Raw genomic sequence first — 19,106 nt, 5'->3', positions numbered from 1 at the left:
TTATATCAGGAACCTGAGGAACACATGACCAATGCAGACCCCTTTCCTGGGTATTACCTATTCTTTGACTGTTCATGGGAGAGTCATGTGCACATAGTATGACATCCGTTAGTCTCACGAGACCATGGATCTGCGCCTGGAAAGTCTTCCCCAGAGCGTAGGCCTGGGTAAGGTTGTATGGCTGTTGTCCATGCTGCAAGTCTCCCCTCTCCACACCACTGACGTCGTCCAAGGGAAAGGCAAGGGCCGATACAGCTTGGCACCAGTGTTGTCGCAGGAGTTGCCAGAATGAGGTTGAAGACAATGTCGGACTGCCTTAGGGACTCCAGCTCCAGATTTGTCCTCAGGGTTTTCTCCCGAAGTCTTTCCCATGAGTGGGTATGGCCGCCAGGCAGCGGAGGTTTGAAATCAGAGTTTTCCCTCTCTTAGATGGACTGCCTTCCCAAGCTGATGAGCTCCATCTACCCAATAGTGCACATAGTAGATTGTGTAAATTCACATTCTTGTGAACTGAGCCAACAAAGGTACTTGTCAGTAAATACAGATTCCCACTGTGACTAACTGATCATTTTAACAAAGGGGTATTCCTTATACCATGAGCACTACCCATTTTTCCCGCTCTTTTTGCACTATTTAATTTTTTTATATATACTTATTGTACTTCATAGTTTAATTTTATTATGTATTGCAATGTACTACCGCCACAAATGACAAAGTTCATGACAAGCCAGTGATATTAAACCTGACTCTGCCTTAAAGCATGAGCTGCAACTCTTGCTATTGCCAGCATCCATGCCAGAGGGATATCCCAGGTTAAGTTCAACTAAATGAATTGGCTATCATTTTATTTAAAATCTCCCTGGCCCCCTTCTCCCCTGAAGATGTGGAGAACAAGACAATGCAGCTAATAGGCTTCACAACTGTGTGGAATAAGTGAGATAGAAAGGAAATCTGGTATTTTTTATTATGTAGGAATTCAAAAGCTGAAAAACTGGAACATAACAGAAGACCGCCTTCCTCCTTCGTTTCTAGTTCTGAAGAAGGGTCTCGGCCCAAAATATTGACTGTTTATCTATTTTCATAGATGCTGACTGACCTGCTGAGTTCCTCCAGCATTTTGTGTTGTTGTTGCTCAGTTGTTGAGTCCGACTCTTCATGACCTCATGGACTCCTGCACACCAAGCCTTCTTGTTCGAAACTGCTTCTCCAAGAGCCCCCAAGGTCTTACACATTGTCTGAGTAAAATTTCTGTCCATCGTAGCCTCTGTCGTCCTCTCCTTCTTTAACCTTCTGTTTTACCTAACATGAGAGTCTTCTCCAAGGAATCCTCTCTTCTCATAATGTGGCCAAAATTTTGAGCTTTTGACTTATAATCAAGTCTCCTCAAGAGCAGTCTGGCTGTATTTCTTCAAGTATTGACTTGTTGGATCTTTTTGCTGTCCAACGAATTCTTAACACTTCCCTCCAGCATTCTAGTTCAAAGGCGTTGCTTCTTTTGTTTTCATCCTTACTCTGTCCAGCTCTCACAGCCATACATCACAACTGGAAATACCATAGACTTGACTATACAGATCTCTATAGACAATGTTATGTCTCTGCTCTTCAGTGTTTTATCTAAATTTCTCATTGCTGCCCTCCCCAGAAGTAAGCACCGTTTAATTTTGTGGCTGCAGTTACCATCTATAGAAATCTTTGAACCGAAGAAGACAAAATCCGTCACTGCGTCTACTTCCTTTCCACTTATTACCACAGAGTTAATAGGCTGGTCAACATAATCTTGGTTTTCTTAATATTGAGCAACAAGCCAGCTTTTGCACCTTCTTCTTTCAATTTGATTAGAAGCTTCCTCAGATCCTCCTCACTTTCATCCATTAGAGTAGTATCGTCTGCATATATTTAATATGTTAATATGTTAATATTTCATCCGGCAATTTTGATTCCAACATTTGAGTCCTCTAGACCAGCATTCCCCATGATGTGTTCAGCAAGTAGGGTGACTGTATGCAGCCTTGTTGTACTCCATTCCCAACGTTGAACCAGTTTGTTGTTCTGTGTTCAATTCTGTAGCTTCTTGATCTTCGTATATTCTCATTAGGCAGATCAGATGTCTAGGTATCCCCATTTCTTTAAGGATTTTCCATAGTTTATTTGAGTAGTCAATAAAACACAGATAAATACTTTTCAGGAATTCCCTCGATTTCTCCAATATCCAGCATTTAACAATTTGGTCTCTGGTACCTCTCTCTGCCTCTTCTAAAACCAGCTTGTATATCTGGCAGTTCTCGTTCCATATATTGCTGGAGTTTTGTGCGTACTGCTCTGGATTTCCAGCATCTGCAGAACCTCATGTTTTTAACAGAAAATACTGTAAGTACTTGGGAGGCACATTGGAGCAGCAGGTAAAACTGCGGCATCATAACTCCAACTACCTGCATTAAATCCTAACCTTTGATGCTATTTGTGTGGAGTTTGCACATTCTCTGTGACTCTGTGGATCCCGCTCAGTGCTCCAGTTTCTTCCCACATCCTAAAGATGTGCGGGGGTGACAAGTTGATTAACCACTGTAAATAACTCCTAATACGTAGATGAGTAGTAGAGGTGATGGAATACAGGAAAGTGAAAATAAATGGCATCAGTGTAAATGGTGCATGGTGGTTAGCATGGACTCTATGGGCCAAAGGGTCTGCATCTGTGCTTGCTGGCTGTATATCAAGCACCATGACCAAAGCTCTTCAACCTGAAACGTTAACTCTGTCTCTCTTTCCACAGATACTGCCTGACCACCCACCCCACCCCCCACCACCACCTGAGTGTTTCGAATATTTTCTGGATTTTGATTTTTTGTTTGTATACTGAAGGTCAACTTCTCCATGAATAAGCCTATGCTCGGCTGCAAAAGGAGGAGGATTGGACATGGGGCTAGCAACCCCATCATGTAAAAACACAGCGCTAGAGAAAAGCTAGCAAAAGCTTCAAAGACCTCTTTCGGGGAGAGGAAGGATCTTCGCCTAGAAGATGTACGGATGGCCTACACCTGAGAACTCTGTTAAGCTGCTGTCGGAAGCCTATGCCCCCAATAGCGGTAACGAGCTTAAGAAGAGATGATAATACTGTGGGTTGTCTTCATAAGTAATTGTGTTGTTGCAAATCATTTTGTGACGGCTAGAGAAACATGACCAAAGGCAAGTTGCAAGTAACTGCAAGTCCCTTCTCAATACCCGGCACCTTTCAGTTCCAAACTGTAAACCAAAGTTCCTCATAAACAGAGCTTGAAATTTTTAGCCATTTTGAATACAAAATCCTTCATATATTGTGAACAAAACCTTGCACAAAATGGAATCATTATATTGAAAATCACAGGAATTTAAAATACAGCACCTAAAACAGTTGAACAGTCAGTAATTCAGCTGATGTAGTGAGAAAGAGATAGTGTCTTAAACATAAGAGATTTTGCAGATGTTAGGAGTCCAGAACACTTGCAAAATGCTAGAGGAACTCAGCAGGTCAAGCAGTATCAATAAACAGTTGATACTTGGAATAGAGAAATAAACAGTTGATGGTTTGGGCAGAGACCTTTCATCAAGACCCTTCATCCTGTGTCCATCCTACTCCGTTTGTAATTGTGGCTTAAAAGGATTATGGAACAAGCCAGTTGGGCGAGCAGAACTTTAGTCTCTCAATAGTGCAAAAACCTTGGATAGAGCTCTGTACTACAACAATGCATCCATAATAATTCCTCAAAGTCATCTTTGTCATAAAACAGTGACTGATTGCAACCATTTGATCTATCAAGTCTATGCCAGCTCTCAGGCAATTCCATTGATCCCATTTCCCCTACTTGGGGCAATTCACAATAACCAATTAACCCACTGTGTAATTAGATGTGGGAGGAAACCACGACACCATGGGAAAAGACAAATTCTACACAGACAGGACAGGATCAAATCTGGATTGCTGAAGCTCCACTAACTATTGCACACCTGAGTTGCCCAAATTCCATGGACAGGAAAAACAAAGTAGGAACCATTAAGCACTGAACTATGCAAGGGGTATGTGGGTTTAGGAATTCCGCCTCGGTTCCAGCCCAGCTGCGAAAGGAGGAGGGTTGGGCATGGGGCTAGCAACTCCATTCCATAAAAACCCAGTGGTTAGAGAAATGCCAACAGAAGCCCCAAAGACTTTATCCTGGGGAGAGGAAAAAGGATGGGTTACACCTGCGATAACTTGAGAACTGGCCCAGGACAGGATTTTGGCGAACTGCTGTAGGGGTGATAGGGTTAAAGATGTGGATTTAAGAATCTGATTTTGTATTTCATTATGTGAAGGAGTTCAGACCCAGCTAATAAAATTCAATCCATGGTAGGTTCAGTGACACTCACCTCATTTATGGGTTTAGCTTCCATTGGTTCCACTTCTGACTTCGAATTGGCCTCCAGCACAATCATTATAGATTTTGGAATGTGATTTTGCTGCAAGTAAAGTTAAAATAATGAATGATGATTTTGCTGGCAGCAGCAGACTGCATAATCGGCAAAAGGAGCTACAACTGCTGGCTTATGTCCAATAGCTGACCAATTCCAAGGTCTGCGATACCTTTTAATCCATGTTACTAACTAATCCTTCCATTGCTCAGTAAATTCTGAACAAGCTGCACATCCTGTTATCACTGGAAACATTGCACAGACTAACAAATGATGTTTCAAATACGTCAATTCAAAAGATTAGGTGAGCAGTTCAACCCCCTCTCCGGTTCAAACACCATTCTTCATCAATGCTGCATCAAAATTCTAGACTCCTTACCATTAAGTACCTTCACCATGTCAACTGATTGAACACTGAATGACAGCATTTAGTCTCTCAGACCTGTTCCAACATTGAACATGGTCCTCTGTGACCCCAATCAATATAGTCGGCCCTTTTTATCCAAGGGTTCAACCAACCGCGGATCAGGAAAACCTGGAAGTTCTCTCTCCTGCACTCGTTGTTTGAGCATGTACAGACTTTTTTTCTTGTCATTCTTTCCTAAACAATACAGTATAACAACTAATTACATACCATTTACTTTGTATTAGGTATTATAAGTAAGTCGGAATAGGTACATCCGGTATTATTTAGCGTCAGTTAGTCAAACGTTTGTCTTAGTATATAGTATACATTTTATATTTCTATGCATATAAAATACTTAAGAAACGTATGTACTTCAATAATTAAACCACTGCATTGCTTAGTAATAACTGTAGCTTTCAAGGGGGCAAGGCCTTTCACATACTCCATTATTTTCACTTTATCCTTTAAAATTGTTCTGATCATTGACTGACTGTAGCCTAACGCTTCTCCAGTGACTGATGGTGTTTCACCTCTTTCCGATCGCTTTATTATTTCCACTTTATTTTCATTCGTGATCGTTTTCCGTCAACGGAACAGAAACACTGCGGATTCAGCAGCAGCCGCGGGTGGCGGATCCCGAGCTCCACCGGGTCCTAAAGTCCACCGCACTGAGACAAGTTAAATAAGGGACCTGAGCTTCCACGTTTTTTGGTATCCATGGGGGGGGGGGGGGGTCCTGCAACCAATCCCCCACGGATAAGGAAGGCCAACTGTACATGTCTTTTCATTCTAAATGTACCAATCTCAGGCAATCGACTTAGCAGGAATTGCTGCTTGAGGATGTGCTGGATTATTTCTGGAATTGTGCAGAAGTGTTTCCTAACTCCAGTCCTGAAAAGCCTGGCTGTATTTTGAAATGTTCCCTCCTAAATCTAAACAATTCTAAACTGGAAAGCTGGTTCTAAACTGGATCTAAAAAGCGTGGATTGGGACAGGTTGATTTCTGACAAGGATGTCGTTGGTAAGTGGGAGGCCTTCAAAGGAGAAATTTTGAGTGCAGAGTTTGTATGTTCCTGTCAGGATTAAAGGCAAAGTGAATAAGAATAAGGAACCTTGGTTCTCGAGGGATATTGGAGCTCTGATAAAGAAGAAGAGAGAGATGTATGATATGTATAGGAAACAGGGAGCAAATAAGGTGCTTGAGGAGTATAAAAAGTACAAAGAAATCAGGAGGGCTAAAAGAAGACTTGCTTTGGCAGTCAAGGTGAAGGATAATCCAAAGAGCTTCTACAGGCATATTAAGAACAAAAGGATAGTAAGGGGTAAATTTGGTCCTCTTGAAGATCAGAGTGGCCGGCTATGTATGGAACCAAAAGAAATGGGGGAGATCTTAAATGTGTTTTTTTATGTCTGTATTTACTAAGGAAACTGGGGAGGAGTCAATGGAATTAAGGCAAACAGGTAGTGAGGTCATGGAACCTATACAGATTGAAGAGGAGGAGGTGCTTGCCGTCTTGAGGCAAATCAGAGTAGATACATCCCCAGGACCTGACAGGGTATTCCCTCGGACCTTGGAGGAGACTAGCGTTGAAATTGCAGGGGCCCTGACAGATATATTTAAAATTTCGGTATCTACAGGTGAGGTGCTGGAGGATTGGAGGATAGCTCATGTTTTCTGTTGTTTAAAAAAGGCTCTAAAAGTAATCTGGGAAATCATAGGCTGGTAAATTATTGGAAGGAGTACTAAGAGATAGGATCTACAAGTATTTAGATAGACAGGGACTTATTAGGAAGAGCCAACATGGCTTTGTGTGTGGTAGGTTATGCTTAACCAATCTATTAAGAGTTTTTTGAGGAGGTTACAAGGAAAGTGGATGAAGGTAAGGCAGTGGATGTTGTCTACATGGACTTCAGTAAGGCCTTTGACAAGGTCCCGCATGGGAGGTTAGTTAGGAAGATTCAGTCGCTAGGTATACATGGTGAGGTAGTAAATTGGATTAGAAATTGGCTCATTGGGAGAAGTCAGAGAGTGGTAGTGGAGGATTGCTTCTCTGAGTGGAGGCTGTGACTAGTGGTGTGCCACAGGGATCAGTGCTGGGTCCAGTGTTGTCATCTATATCAATGATCTGGATGATAATGTGGTAAATTGGATCAGCAAATTTGCTGATGATACCAAGATTGGAGGTGTAGTGGACAGTGAGGAAGGTTTTCAAAGCCTGCAGAGGGATCTGGACCAGCTGGAAAAATGGGCTGAAATATGGCAGATGGAGTTTAACATGGTAGGGCACTGCGGAGTGCAGTAGAACAGAGGGATCTAGGAATACAAATTTCCCTAAAAGTGGCGTCACAGGTAGATAGAGTAGTAAAGAGAACTTTTGGTATATTGGCCTTTGTAAATCAAAGTATTGAGTATGAGAGTTAGAATGTTATGGTGAGGCTGTATAAGGCATTGGTGAGGCCAAATTTGGAGTACTGTGTGCAGTTTTGGTCACTGAATTACAGGAAGGATATTAATAAGGTTGAAAGAGTGCAGAGAAGGTTTGCAAGGATGTTGCCGGGACTTGAGAAACTGAGTTACAGAGCAAGGTTGAATAGGTTCGGACTCTATTCCCTGGAGCGGTAGAAGAATGAGGGGAGACTTGATAGAAGTATATAAAATTATAATGGGTATAGATAGAGTGAATGCAAGCAGGCTTTTTCCACTGAGGCTAGGGGAGAAAAAGAACCAGAGGACATGGGTTAAGGGTGAAGGGGGAAAAGTTTAAAGGGAACATTGGGGGGGGCTTCTTCACACAGAGAGTGGTGGGAGTGTGAAATGAGCTGCCAGATGGAAGTTGTAAATGCGGGCTCACTTTTAACATTAAGAAAAACTTGGACAGGTGTATGGAGGGATATGGGTCAGGTGCAAGTCAGTGGGACTGGGCAGAAAAATGGTTTGGTACAGCCAAGAAGGGCCACAAGGCCTGTTTCTGTGCTGTAATGTTCTAAGGTTCTATGGTTCTGATACAGGAATGGCTTTTCTCAATCCACTCTACTAGTTTATTAAGTAGTTTGAAAATTTTAAATTACAACAATACCATCTTATATTCTGTGTCTCTTTTGTTGGTTTGGACTGTTACGTACCTGTGACACGTGACAGTGGTACCCTTGTCACGTGACTGGGGTTGAAGTTATACTGGATTTGAGGTAATGGTCTTGTGATGGTGGAGTGATGTCATTTTCCCGCCAGTAAAGGTCATGTGACAGGTTTTTTTTTACAGGTTATAAAAGGAAGACCCACCCTGTGAGGTGGGGCAGTTCGTGGCTGGATTTGCCAAGTTGACTTCATGCCACTGCGTAATTTAATGTGATGACGCAGTTTAGTTGAAAAATGAAGTTTTATATAATGCCTAAAGTTTAAAAGGTCATTGCCAGCAGTTTCTTTGCTGGTGGAGAGTGAAGATAAGAATTTGGAAGATAAAGATCAAGGAGAATCGATTTTCGACGGTGGATTGGTTTCGACCTTATTTGATCCTCATTCGGAAGGATTCCGTTGACTATTCTTGCTGTTAATCCCTGGGATGACCAGAAAGGATTTGAGAATAGTGTGGAAGGAAAGGTCAGTGCCTTTAAACCGTTACATTTCATAAAAGTATTCATGGGAAAAGTTCGACGCCGGGGATCGAAGGACGACGACGTGGAAGAGAATTTGAATCGCCTTAAAAAGTCTCTCCTTTTAAAATGGACTGTGAGCTTTTGAACTTTCCGCATACCGCTTTAAGGAACTGTTTTTTTTTCAACATCGTTGTAAGAACTGTTTTTGCTGCATCGCTTTAAGAACTGTTTAAGCTGTCGCACAGCAGCTGTTTTCCGGTTACGTTTGAGTTTGTTTACTTTTGGGGGGTTTGTTTTCAGTGTTTAATAAACGTGTTATTTGTTATAAAAACCCTTTGCCTAACTCATATATATTGATTGTTGCCTGAATATGTAACAGGGCACAACAATTGCTGTTTTCCTTGCAGTTCAGCTTCCTTACGTTTTTTTTAAATTTTTACATAATTATCTATGTATAATTGTTCAGTGTGTTTTTCATAATTGCAGTTGCCTTTCTGGAAACTTCTCAGTTTCAGTAGTGGGTATTGAATAAGGCCTATCTTATTGATTGATGTAAATGATGAAATTTGGTTTGTGTGTCATTAGCAATCTGGTACAAGAGGACCAAACCATGTTGGTTCACTCTCTAAATCTCTGCTCCTTTCTTTGCCACTAGGCTCAGCTCTTTGCTATCTTCCTTTCCCCTCGTGCTTCCTTGTTCTTGTAACCCTTAATAAATGACCAAAAGAAACAATTTTTATGCCTCATTCTTGACATCCAAAGAACCATGGGTTGAAAAACCATTGGGATCCAACATTTTGTAAACTGAACCAGATATATTTTGATAAATTTATGCTGCATTCCTCCCAAGACCCATTTTTTTCCTTTGTTGTCACCACAACAAATCACAATAGTAAAGAGCCTAACCCAGCATCATTCTTTTTCCCAAGTCCATTGCTTCTATACATGACATTTTAAAGAATCACCTGTTTCACTGCTTGTAGCTTTTTTACTATTTACAAAGAAGTCTATTCAATGCTTTTTTATCACCATAATGCACTTCCTTCCATTTGCCACACTTTTAGCCAATGTTTCTTTGTATTCTATATCTTGCTTTTACAGTGTCCTATCATGTCATAGTAAACATGAATATACGGTATTCTGTCTTTCTAAACAAATCATACACAAAGACAGTGGATTCCAGTTAATTAATCAGGGCAACTGCTTATTTGGGACAACTGTTAAAAGAGCAAAAACTAATTTGAGAAAACTGCCGGGATACCCTTTGTTAGTACTGTGCCGCTTAATTAGGCCAGGTGACCTTTGTCAAACAGTTTCTAAACTAGTGTCAGTTGTATGCCCTTGCTTGGCTGTTAGACACTTCACTGTGTTTATAGTGAACAGTTTTTAAAATAGCATCCGTTGAGTGTATTTATGTTCAAAACGCTGTGATTTTTGTCACTGATGATTGGTAAGGAATAAGCAGCACGACAATTCAGAACTGTTTTACTCACTACAGTTTCAAGCATTCAGTCTTGGAGATGCCAGAAACAGCTAAGACTGAAAATGAAACAACTTCACTACTTCAACAAGTTAGGACTATGAGGAATTTAAAGGTATCAAAATCATCTTGAATGTTAAAATGAAAGTGAAAATTCGGAGGATGTAATCATCGATGGATGGCATTGAATGAAGGCAGTCCATTATCAACACTAGGTGTCTGCACTGATTTTGTTCCTTGGTTACACTAGATGAATCTCTCCATTGACAAATATCAGGAAATATAGTTTTATAGTACTGTAGTACTTTTGGTAGTATTCTAATTTGTTCTGTGTTACATTGAAATATGTATTTTTTACTCAGTTTCTTTTTTTAAAAATATACAATTCTAACTATTTCCATGAAAATTTGGCCACTCAGTTGAGCCAAATGTATTGGTCCTGATATGTCCTAATGAACCTGAATCTACTGTAAGGTGATTAGCTTCCCTTGGTAAAACACCACATCTATTTGATTGTGGTGATCAAACTGTATTAGATTTGAAGAGGAATTAAAGAAATACAAAGGAATAGGAGGATTGCAGTAGTGGCAGTCCAAAGTTGATGAAGGGTCCTATAGATATAGTGTAGATACATTTTTAATAAGGCTCATGAAGAGCTCATGAAGAGGCAGCACAGTATAATAGCGGTTAGTATAACACTATTACAGTGCCAGCAACCGGGTTGAGTTCCGCTGCAGCCTGTAAAGAGTTTATACCTTCTCAGCATGACCATGTGTTTCCCCCCACATTCCAAAGATGTACTGGTTAGTGGTTAATCAGTTCCATGGGTGTAAATAGGTGTCACAGGCTTGTTAGACCAGAAGGGCCTGTTGCAATTAATTTATCAACACTGGCAAGCTATTAAAGACACTAGTAACAGCTCTCCCCATTCCTCTTCTCCTAACTTCCAACGCCGTTGCACAGTGGTACTCTGACTAACTCTGCTGGTGTCAGTCATATTCAGCCACTACACTACTCAGAAACAGTACAGGTATTGTCTGTTGCATCTTAAAAAAGCTGGGAGTTACAGGAAAGTAATTCTTTTCAACCCAAACGGCATCTACATACCTGGTGTGGCGTGAAAGAACGCACGTGTGTCAGGAGTGGTTCTCGGAGTTCTGGGCATTTCTCGAAAACATTGGCAAGTTGGGTGGGTGGAAGTTGCAACAGCACCTGGAAGGACTGAGGCTTTGTTCGTTGGCAGCACTTAATGAAGCCTTCCCACACCTTGGGATACTTCCAAACCTGTATCAGCACAGAGAAGCTCCAGCTCAATAACCAGGTTCCAAGTACCCCAACATCGCCAGTCAACTGGTGTTCATACAGTACAGTACAATAAACATAACAAAACAACCCAAGGGCTCTGTTACAAACTAAAACTGACACCATCTCATGAGGAGATACTGGGGCAGATGAATAAATAATACGATATTCTGCAGATGCTGGAAATCCAGATCAACACTAACAAAATATGGGAGGAACTCTGCATCTATTGAGAGGAATAAACAGACAACGTTTCGGGCCAAGACCCCTCAACAGGACCATCAGTCCTATCAATACTGAAGCTTTAATGCCGATAGGACTAATGGTCCTGATGAGGAGTGCTTCAGCTCCATTCACAACATGCAAAGTTTTCTGGTGTCCAACCATTTCAATTCTTATCCCCATTCCCGCTCTGACAAGTCAGTCCATGGCATCCTATTCTGCCATGATGAAGAACTCTCAGGTTGAAGGAGCAATACCTTGTATTCCACAGATTATCTCCACTCTCCAACTTCTGGAAGTTACTCCAATCGTTCTCTCTTCTTAATTTCTCCATTTTGGCCTCTTTCCTCTTCTTCTCACCTGCCTGAAATTTCCCCTTCCCATTCCCCTGCCCCTCCTCCTTCCCATTCCCCTATCAGATTCCTTCTTCTCCAGCCCTTTGCCTTTTCCACTTATCACCTCCCAGCTTCTTACTTCATCTCCCCTCCCCACCTACCTGGCTTCACCTATCACCTTCCATCTTGTACTCCTTCCTCCACCTCTTTATTCTGGCTTCTTCCCCTTCCTTTCAAATCCTGACAAAGAGACTCGACCCGAAATGTTAACTATTTGCTCATTTCCATAGATGTTGCTGGGTTCCTCCAGCATTTTGTGTGTGCTACTACAGAGGAATAAATGTTTGGTTAAAGAGAAAAACAGGTCACAGGCTTAATCAGGAAACAGAGAGAAGGCTTAAGCCTATAAGACCATTTGGCCCATTGACCCTGCTCTGCCATTCAATCATGGCTGATTTATTTTCTCTCTCAACCCCATTATCCCATCTTCTCCTCATAAACTTTGATTCCTTTACTAATCAGGAACTTAGCAGCCTCCATGGACTGAAAGCTGAAGATACTGCTGCCAATTAAATTTGGGGATGATCAAAAAGTCAGAGTTTAAGAAGTTTGAGCATCTTGGGAGGGGACTTAAAAAAATTTAAGATAGCATAGCAGCTAGCATAACGCTATTACAGCTCAAGGTGTTGGAGTTCCAAGTTCAACTCTGGCATCCTCTGCAAGGAGCCTCTATGGAATGTGTGGGTTTTCTCCAGGTCCTCCCACAGTCCAAAGACAGACTGAGCAGGTTAATAGGTCATTGTAAATTACCCCATGATTAGATCAGGATTGAATCAGGATTGTTGGGGGTTGCTTGATGTTGCTAAGAGCATCTATTCTGTGCTGTATCTCTAAATAAATTAAAAACAAAAAATAACCCTGGAGGGAACTGAACGCAACTCAGTGACATACTCATTCCATTGCCAAAGAAAAGTCAAATTCACCTCCTTCCCCCATTACCTGCTTCATTATGAGGCGGGACAGGATGTTCATAACAAAACCCCCAAGACGTGGATACATGGTGAGGGACTGAATGACTGTTCTCATCAGCAACATCGGCAGTGGGCTCTGTTCCATCAGTTGCTGCATCACAACAGCAAGAACCTCTGATGTGTACACATTCCTCTCCGCAAAGCACAGGTTTGTAGCTTAAAAGGAAAAAAATCATAAGCAGTCTGAAGCAAATTTATTATCAAAGTACATGTACCCCATATACAACCAAGAGATTCATTTTCCTGTGGGTAGTCATAGTAAATACACAAATCACAAGAGAATCAAGGAAACATCATACCAAAAAGGATACAAAAAACAAACTGTGCACATACAAAAAGAAAGACAAATAATAATTGATAAGCAATAGAGAACATGAGATGAAGAATCCTTGAAAGTGAATCCATGGGTTGTGGAAACAGTATTGGACTCAGCTTTACTTACTTTTAACTCTGAAGGGAAAACAATAGTTATTTATACAAGAACCTTAGAGTTAGAAATGTGTCCCAACCTTTCACAGAATAGAATCAGAATCAGGTTCACGCAAATTTGTGAAGCGTTCCATTTTTTTTTTGCTTGCCTGGACTGGGAGTATGCCTTATGAGAAAAGGTTGAGTGAATCCCGCCTTTTCTCCTTGAAGCAACAGAGGATGAGAGGTGACCTGATAGAGGTGTACAAGATGATAAGAGGCATTGATCATGTCGAAAGTCAGAGGCTTTTTCCCAGGGCTGAAATGGCTAACACAAGAGGGCACAGTTTTAAGGTGCTTGGAAGTCGGTACAGAGGAGACGTCGGGGTAAGTTGTTTTTTTTTAAAAACGCAGAGAGAGGTGAGTGCGTGGAATGGGCTGCCGGTGACGGTGGTGGAGGCAGAAACAATAGGGTCTATTAAGAGACTCCTGAATAGGTACATGGAGCTTAGAAAAATAGAGGGCTACGCATAAAGCCTAGGTAGTTCTAGGTAAGGACATGTTTGGCACAGCTTTGTGGGCCAAAGGGCCTGTGTTGTGCTGTATGTTTTCTATGTTTTTATGTTTCTTATTACCACCAGCATGCATCATGAAATTTGTTAACTTAGCAGCAGCAGTTCAATGCAATATATAATAAAAAAGAAAAAAGTAAATCAATTACAGTATACAAATATTAAATAGATTAAAAAATGTGCAAAAAAAGAGAAATAATTTATATTAAAAATGTGAGGTAGTGTCCAAGGGTTCAATGTCCATTTAGGAATCGGATGGCAGAGGGGAAGAAGCTGTTCTGAATCGTTGAGTTTGTGCCTTGAGGCTTCCGTACCCCCTACCTGATGGTAACAGTGAGAAAAGGGCATGCCCTGGGTGCTGGAGGTCCTTAATAATGGATGCTGCCTTTCTGAGACACCGCTCCTTGAAGATGTCCTGGGTACTTTGTAGGCTAGTACCCAAGATGGAGCTGACTAGATTTACAACCCTCTGCAGCTTCTCTCAGTCCTGTGCAGTAGCACCCCCCCCCCCCCCCCCCCCCCCATACTAGACAGTGATGCAGCCTGTCAGAATGTTCTCCACGGTACAACTATAGAAGTTCTGAGTGTATTTGTTGACATACCAAATCTCTTCAAACTCCTAATGAAGTATAGTCGCTGTCTTGCTTTCTTTATAACTGCATCGATATGTTGGGACCAGGTTAGATCCTCAGAGATCTTGACACTGAGAAACTTGAAACTGTTCACTCACTCCACTTCTGATCCCTCTATAAGGATTGAAATGCATTCCTTCATCTTACCCTTCCTGAAGTCCACAATCAGCTCTTCCATCTTACTGACATTGAGTGCCAGGTTGTTGCTGTGGCACCACTCCACTAGTTGGCATATCTCACTCCTGTACACCCTCTCGTCACCATCTGAGATTCTACCAACAATGATTGTATCGTCAGCATATTTATAGATGGTATTTGAGCTCTGCCTAGCTACACAATCATGAGTATATAGAGAGTAGAGCAGTGGGCTAAGCACACACCCCTGAGGTGCACCAGTGTTGATTGTCAGCGAGGAGGAGATGTTATCACCAATTCGCACAGATTGTGGTCTTCCGGTTAGGAAGTCAAGGATCCAATTGCAGAGGGAGGTACCGAGGCCCGGGTTCTGCAACTTCTCAATCAGGATTGTTTGAATGATGGTATTAAATGCTGAGCTATAGTCAATGAACAGCATCCTGACGTAGGTGTTTCCGTTGTCCAGCTGGTCTAAAGCTGTGTGAACAGCCATTGAGCTTGTGTCTGCCGTTGACCTATTGTGGCAATAGGCAACTTGTAATGGGTCCAGGTCCTTGCTGAGGCAGGAGTTCAGTCTAGTCATGACCAACTCCTCAAAGCAGTTCATCACTGTCGATGTGAGTGCTACCAGGTGATAGTCATTAAGGCAGCTCACATTATTCTTCTTAGGCACTGGTATAATTGTTGCCTTTTTGAAGCCATTCAACCCCCAGACAATAGGAATCATTTGGAGAGGACAGCAGAAAAACTAGGTATTAGGGAGAATCTAAAGGTGAAGGGAATTAGGAGAAGTACAGGTCACAGAAGCATTATCCAGAATGCTCATCTACAAAATGTAACTGATTGACTTATACACTAAGTGGCCACTTTATTAAGTATGCCTGTACATCTGCTCATTAATGCAAATATCCAATCATGTGGTAGCACAATGCACAAAAACATACATACATGGTCAAGATGTTCAGTTGTTATTCAGACCAGAGAAGAAATATCTCAGCGACTTTGATCATGGAATGATTGTTGGCACCAGATGGTGTAGCTTGTGTATCTCAGAAACTGCTGATCTTTTGGGATTTTTGCGCACAACAGTCTCTAGAATTTTTAGAGAATGGTGCAAAAAACAAAAAATAAAATTCCACTGAGTGGGCATAAACAGCTTGTTAGTGAAATTAATTGGAAATGGGACTAATAAGACAAGTCTTTGAAAACAATTGACAGGATTAGAAAAAGCTACAGACAGTTGTAGACTCATCCAGTAGACTCACGGGACTAGGCTCTCCATCATTGAGAACATCTTCAAAAGGCAATGGTTCATAAGGCAGTGTCTATCATCAAGGACCTTCACCATTCAGAGCATGCCCTCCTCTCATCACTACCATCAGAAAGGTCAAGTGACTGGTATAAATGGCCTTATTGTATAGATGAGTGGTAGAATCTAAAAGGTTTGATGGGAATGTGGTGAGAATATTATTAAAACAGAATTAGCTGAAATCAGTGCTTGTTGGTCAGTGAGACAATCACTGGTCCTAGATGTTCATTGAGCAGAAGATGTACAATTCTAGCTGCTCCATTACAAGAGTGTGAAGTCTTTGGAAAGGGTGCAGAAGAGGTTCAACAGCATACTCCCTGGATTAGAGGGTCTGAGCTACAAGGAGAGGTTGGCCAAACGTGGCTTATTTTCTCCGGAGTACTGAAGGCTGAGAGGAGACCTAATACAAGTCTATAGAATTAAGAGAGGCACAGATAGGGCAGTCAGTCAGAATCTTTTCCCCAGGTTATAATTATCAAATACTAGAAGATATGATTTAAGATGAGATGGGGAAGCTTTAAAGGAAATGTGCAAGGTAAGTTTTATTTTACACAGAGAGTAATTGGTGCCTGGAATGGGCTGTCAGGGGTAGTGATGGAAGCAGAAAGAAACTGTTAGACATATGACTCTGCAGGAAATGGAGGGATATGGACCCTATGCAGGCCGAAGAGATTCAATTTAATTTGGCATCACGTTCAGCACAGACATTAAGGGCTGAAGGGCCTGTTCCTGTGTTGTACTATGTATAACACTATGTACAACACCCCATGTTGTCCTGTGTTCCGATGTTCTGTGATCCATCTCCATGCTATATAACTACGTAAACTGACATCCCATAGCAAAAGCAGACAGCTCAGCTAATTTTCCTGACAGAAATGGGAATAAACATTTTACTCAAAATCAGCTTTCTCAAACCATGCCCATGTTTAATGTAATTGGCCTCAGAACACGAGATTCATCAATGAGAGTATTGGATTGTTTGCCAGGACCCTGCAATCAGCTGGGGGAGGGTGCAGTGAGAGATAAGAAGAAAATACAGAGATACTGTGGGTATTAGTTACCTTTGATTATTGACTTCATGTCGCATTTGGTAGAGTCTATGTTGTGCAGAGCAATGAGAAGATCACCAGGGGTCAAGGGAGAAATAGCTGCTGAGCCTCCCTCACCCACTAGAAGAGAAGAAGAAATATTACATAGTTCGGACTTTAAAGTCTTACAGTAGGCAGAGAATGTAGACTCCCACGTACACCCCATCTTATGCTTATTAACAGCAAATTACATCCAGCAAGTAAAATTCCACCGCAAAACATTACCTCCACCTTATTCCCATCCAATGGACAACTCCCGTTATTTAATGTGGCCCAATTCCACCCACGTGAACAATGAACACACTAAACCGTATGTCTTTACACTGTGGAAGGACACCAGAGCACCCACCAATCACAGACAGAATGTACAAACTTCTTACAGACAGCGTACCCGGGTCACTGGGGCTGTAATAGCATTACACCAGCCACTACACTACCATGCTGCCCTAGAGATTTGGCTTGGTTTATTATTATTGTCACGCATACCGAGATACAGAAAAGTGCTTTTTTTTGTATGTCATTCAGTCAGATCATGCTGTACATATGCATATCAAGTTATAGAAAGAAAACTTAATTTGATATAAAAGCTACTGGGAAATTGCAGTGCAGGAACATTGATATTAGTGATATAGAAGCTGTCCTTGACCCTAGTGGTATGTGTTCCCACTCCGCTCAAGGATGCCTCTCACCTTAGACATTCTACCTTCTCTCCTCTCCTGGGAAGACAGGCTGAGAAGCACCCTAGGGTGAGAAGACAGGGTGAGAAGTATCCTTGACCAGAGTGGGAGTTGGGCGATGGAAGGTGGGCAGCGGGAAGAGTGGCCAGAGTCAATAAAAAGGAGGCTGGTAAAAGGCAGTGTACAACTCCAGGGTGCGCCTACAGGACACTGAAAATGACAGAACCTACAGCCTCCCATCATATGAATGCAATTCCTTCACTTCCCAACACAGCACACAATTTCTCCTCCGTTACCAACCCCCACCTCCCTGCAAACATCACCACGACTCACTGTGTGTAGTCCCCAGAAGCCGGTTAAAGACCTCCTTCACCACAATGGGATTCAATTTGATTAGTTTGGGCAGCGCCTGGATTACTTCTTTCTGTGAAAGAGAGTTAGTACAAGGTTACTTATTATTTCAAGAAACATACTGAAGCAGCTTCACACATGACACTCGCTGCTGTATCAGGGAACTTCTGCTGTTGAGGGAAGGACAATGAAATTAGCTATAAACTCAAAACAGTTTAGAGATTGCACCACATTTAGACTTGGACACTGGCTATTTTCTCATCAGCAAGTTGACCACAACGATCCTTGATGTACAGTATGTTAGCACTTATCTTAGATCCTCCTCTTTTCAAGGGTCATCTTGCTCAAAAGGAGAGTTGAGTTTTCATGCAAAGTCCTTAAGACCATAAGACACAGGAGCAGAATTAGGTTAGTCAGCCCATCAAGTATGCTCCACCATTCCATCATGGCTGATCCCGGATGTCACTCAACTCCTTATAGCTGCCGTCTCGCCATATCCGTTGATGCCCTGACCAATCAGGAAACGATCAACTTCTGCCTTAAATACATGCTGGACTTGACCTCCAGTGCAGTCTGTGGCGGAGCATTCCACAGGCTTACTACTCCCTGGCTACAAAAATTCCTCCTTACCTCTGTTCTAAAGGGTCGCCCCTCAATTTTGAGGCTGTGTCCTCTAGTTCTGGATACCCATACCATACGAAATATCCTCTCAATATCCACCCTATCTAGTCCTTTCAATATTCAGTAGATTTCATTGAGATCCCCCTGCATTCTTCTAAATTCCAGTGAGTACAGGCCCAAAGCTGCCAAATACTCTCCTATGTTAACCCTTCATTCCCAGAATCATCCTTATGAAACTCCTCTGGACTCTCCCCAATGACAACACATCCTTTCTGAGATATGATGCCCAAAACTAGTGTCTTATAAAGGCTCAGCATTAACTCCCCTTGACATAAATGTCAACATTGCATTTGCCTTCTTTACCACAGACTTAATAAATTAACCTCCTGGGAGTCTTGCACAAGGACTCCTAAGTCACACTGCACCTCTGATGTTTGAACCTTCTCCCCATTTAGATAATAGTCCGCACTATTGTTCCTTTTACCAAAATGCATTATCATACATTTCCCAACACTGTATTC

The 19,106-nt window shown here is 41.8% G+C and overlaps 1 protein-coding gene across 2 annotated transcripts in view; it reads right to left on the bottom strand.

Moving 5' to 3' along the window:
- Positions 1 to 19,106, bottom strand: part of LOC140716353 (symplekin-like) — a 103,184-nt gene that overhangs the window by 9,861 nt on the left and 74,217 nt on the right. For both annotated transcript variants that reach the window (XM_073029003.1, XM_073029004.1), the window contains exons 20-24: positions 17,947 to 18,037; positions 16,910 to 17,017; positions 12,761 to 12,948; positions 11,010 to 11,186; positions 4,381 to 4,470 (exon numbers count right to left, since the gene is read on the bottom strand). In XM_073029003.1, coding sequence (XP_072885104.1) covers positions 4,381 to 4,470; positions 11,010 to 11,186; positions 12,761 to 12,948; positions 16,910 to 17,017; positions 17,947 to 18,037 — 654 coding nt within the window. The remainder of the gene's footprint in view (positions 1 to 4,380; positions 4,471 to 11,009; positions 11,187 to 12,760; positions 12,949 to 16,909; positions 17,018 to 17,946; positions 18,038 to 19,106) is intronic.

The sequence above is a fragment of the Hemitrygon akajei genome, chromosome 25, assembly GCF_048418815.1.
Source record: "Hemitrygon akajei chromosome 25, sHemAka1.3, whole genome shotgun sequence".
NCBI lineage: Eukaryota > Metazoa > Chordata > Chondrichthyes > Myliobatiformes > Dasyatidae > Hemitrygon > Hemitrygon akajei.
This window is presented reverse-complemented; position numbering and strand designations above follow the sequence as displayed.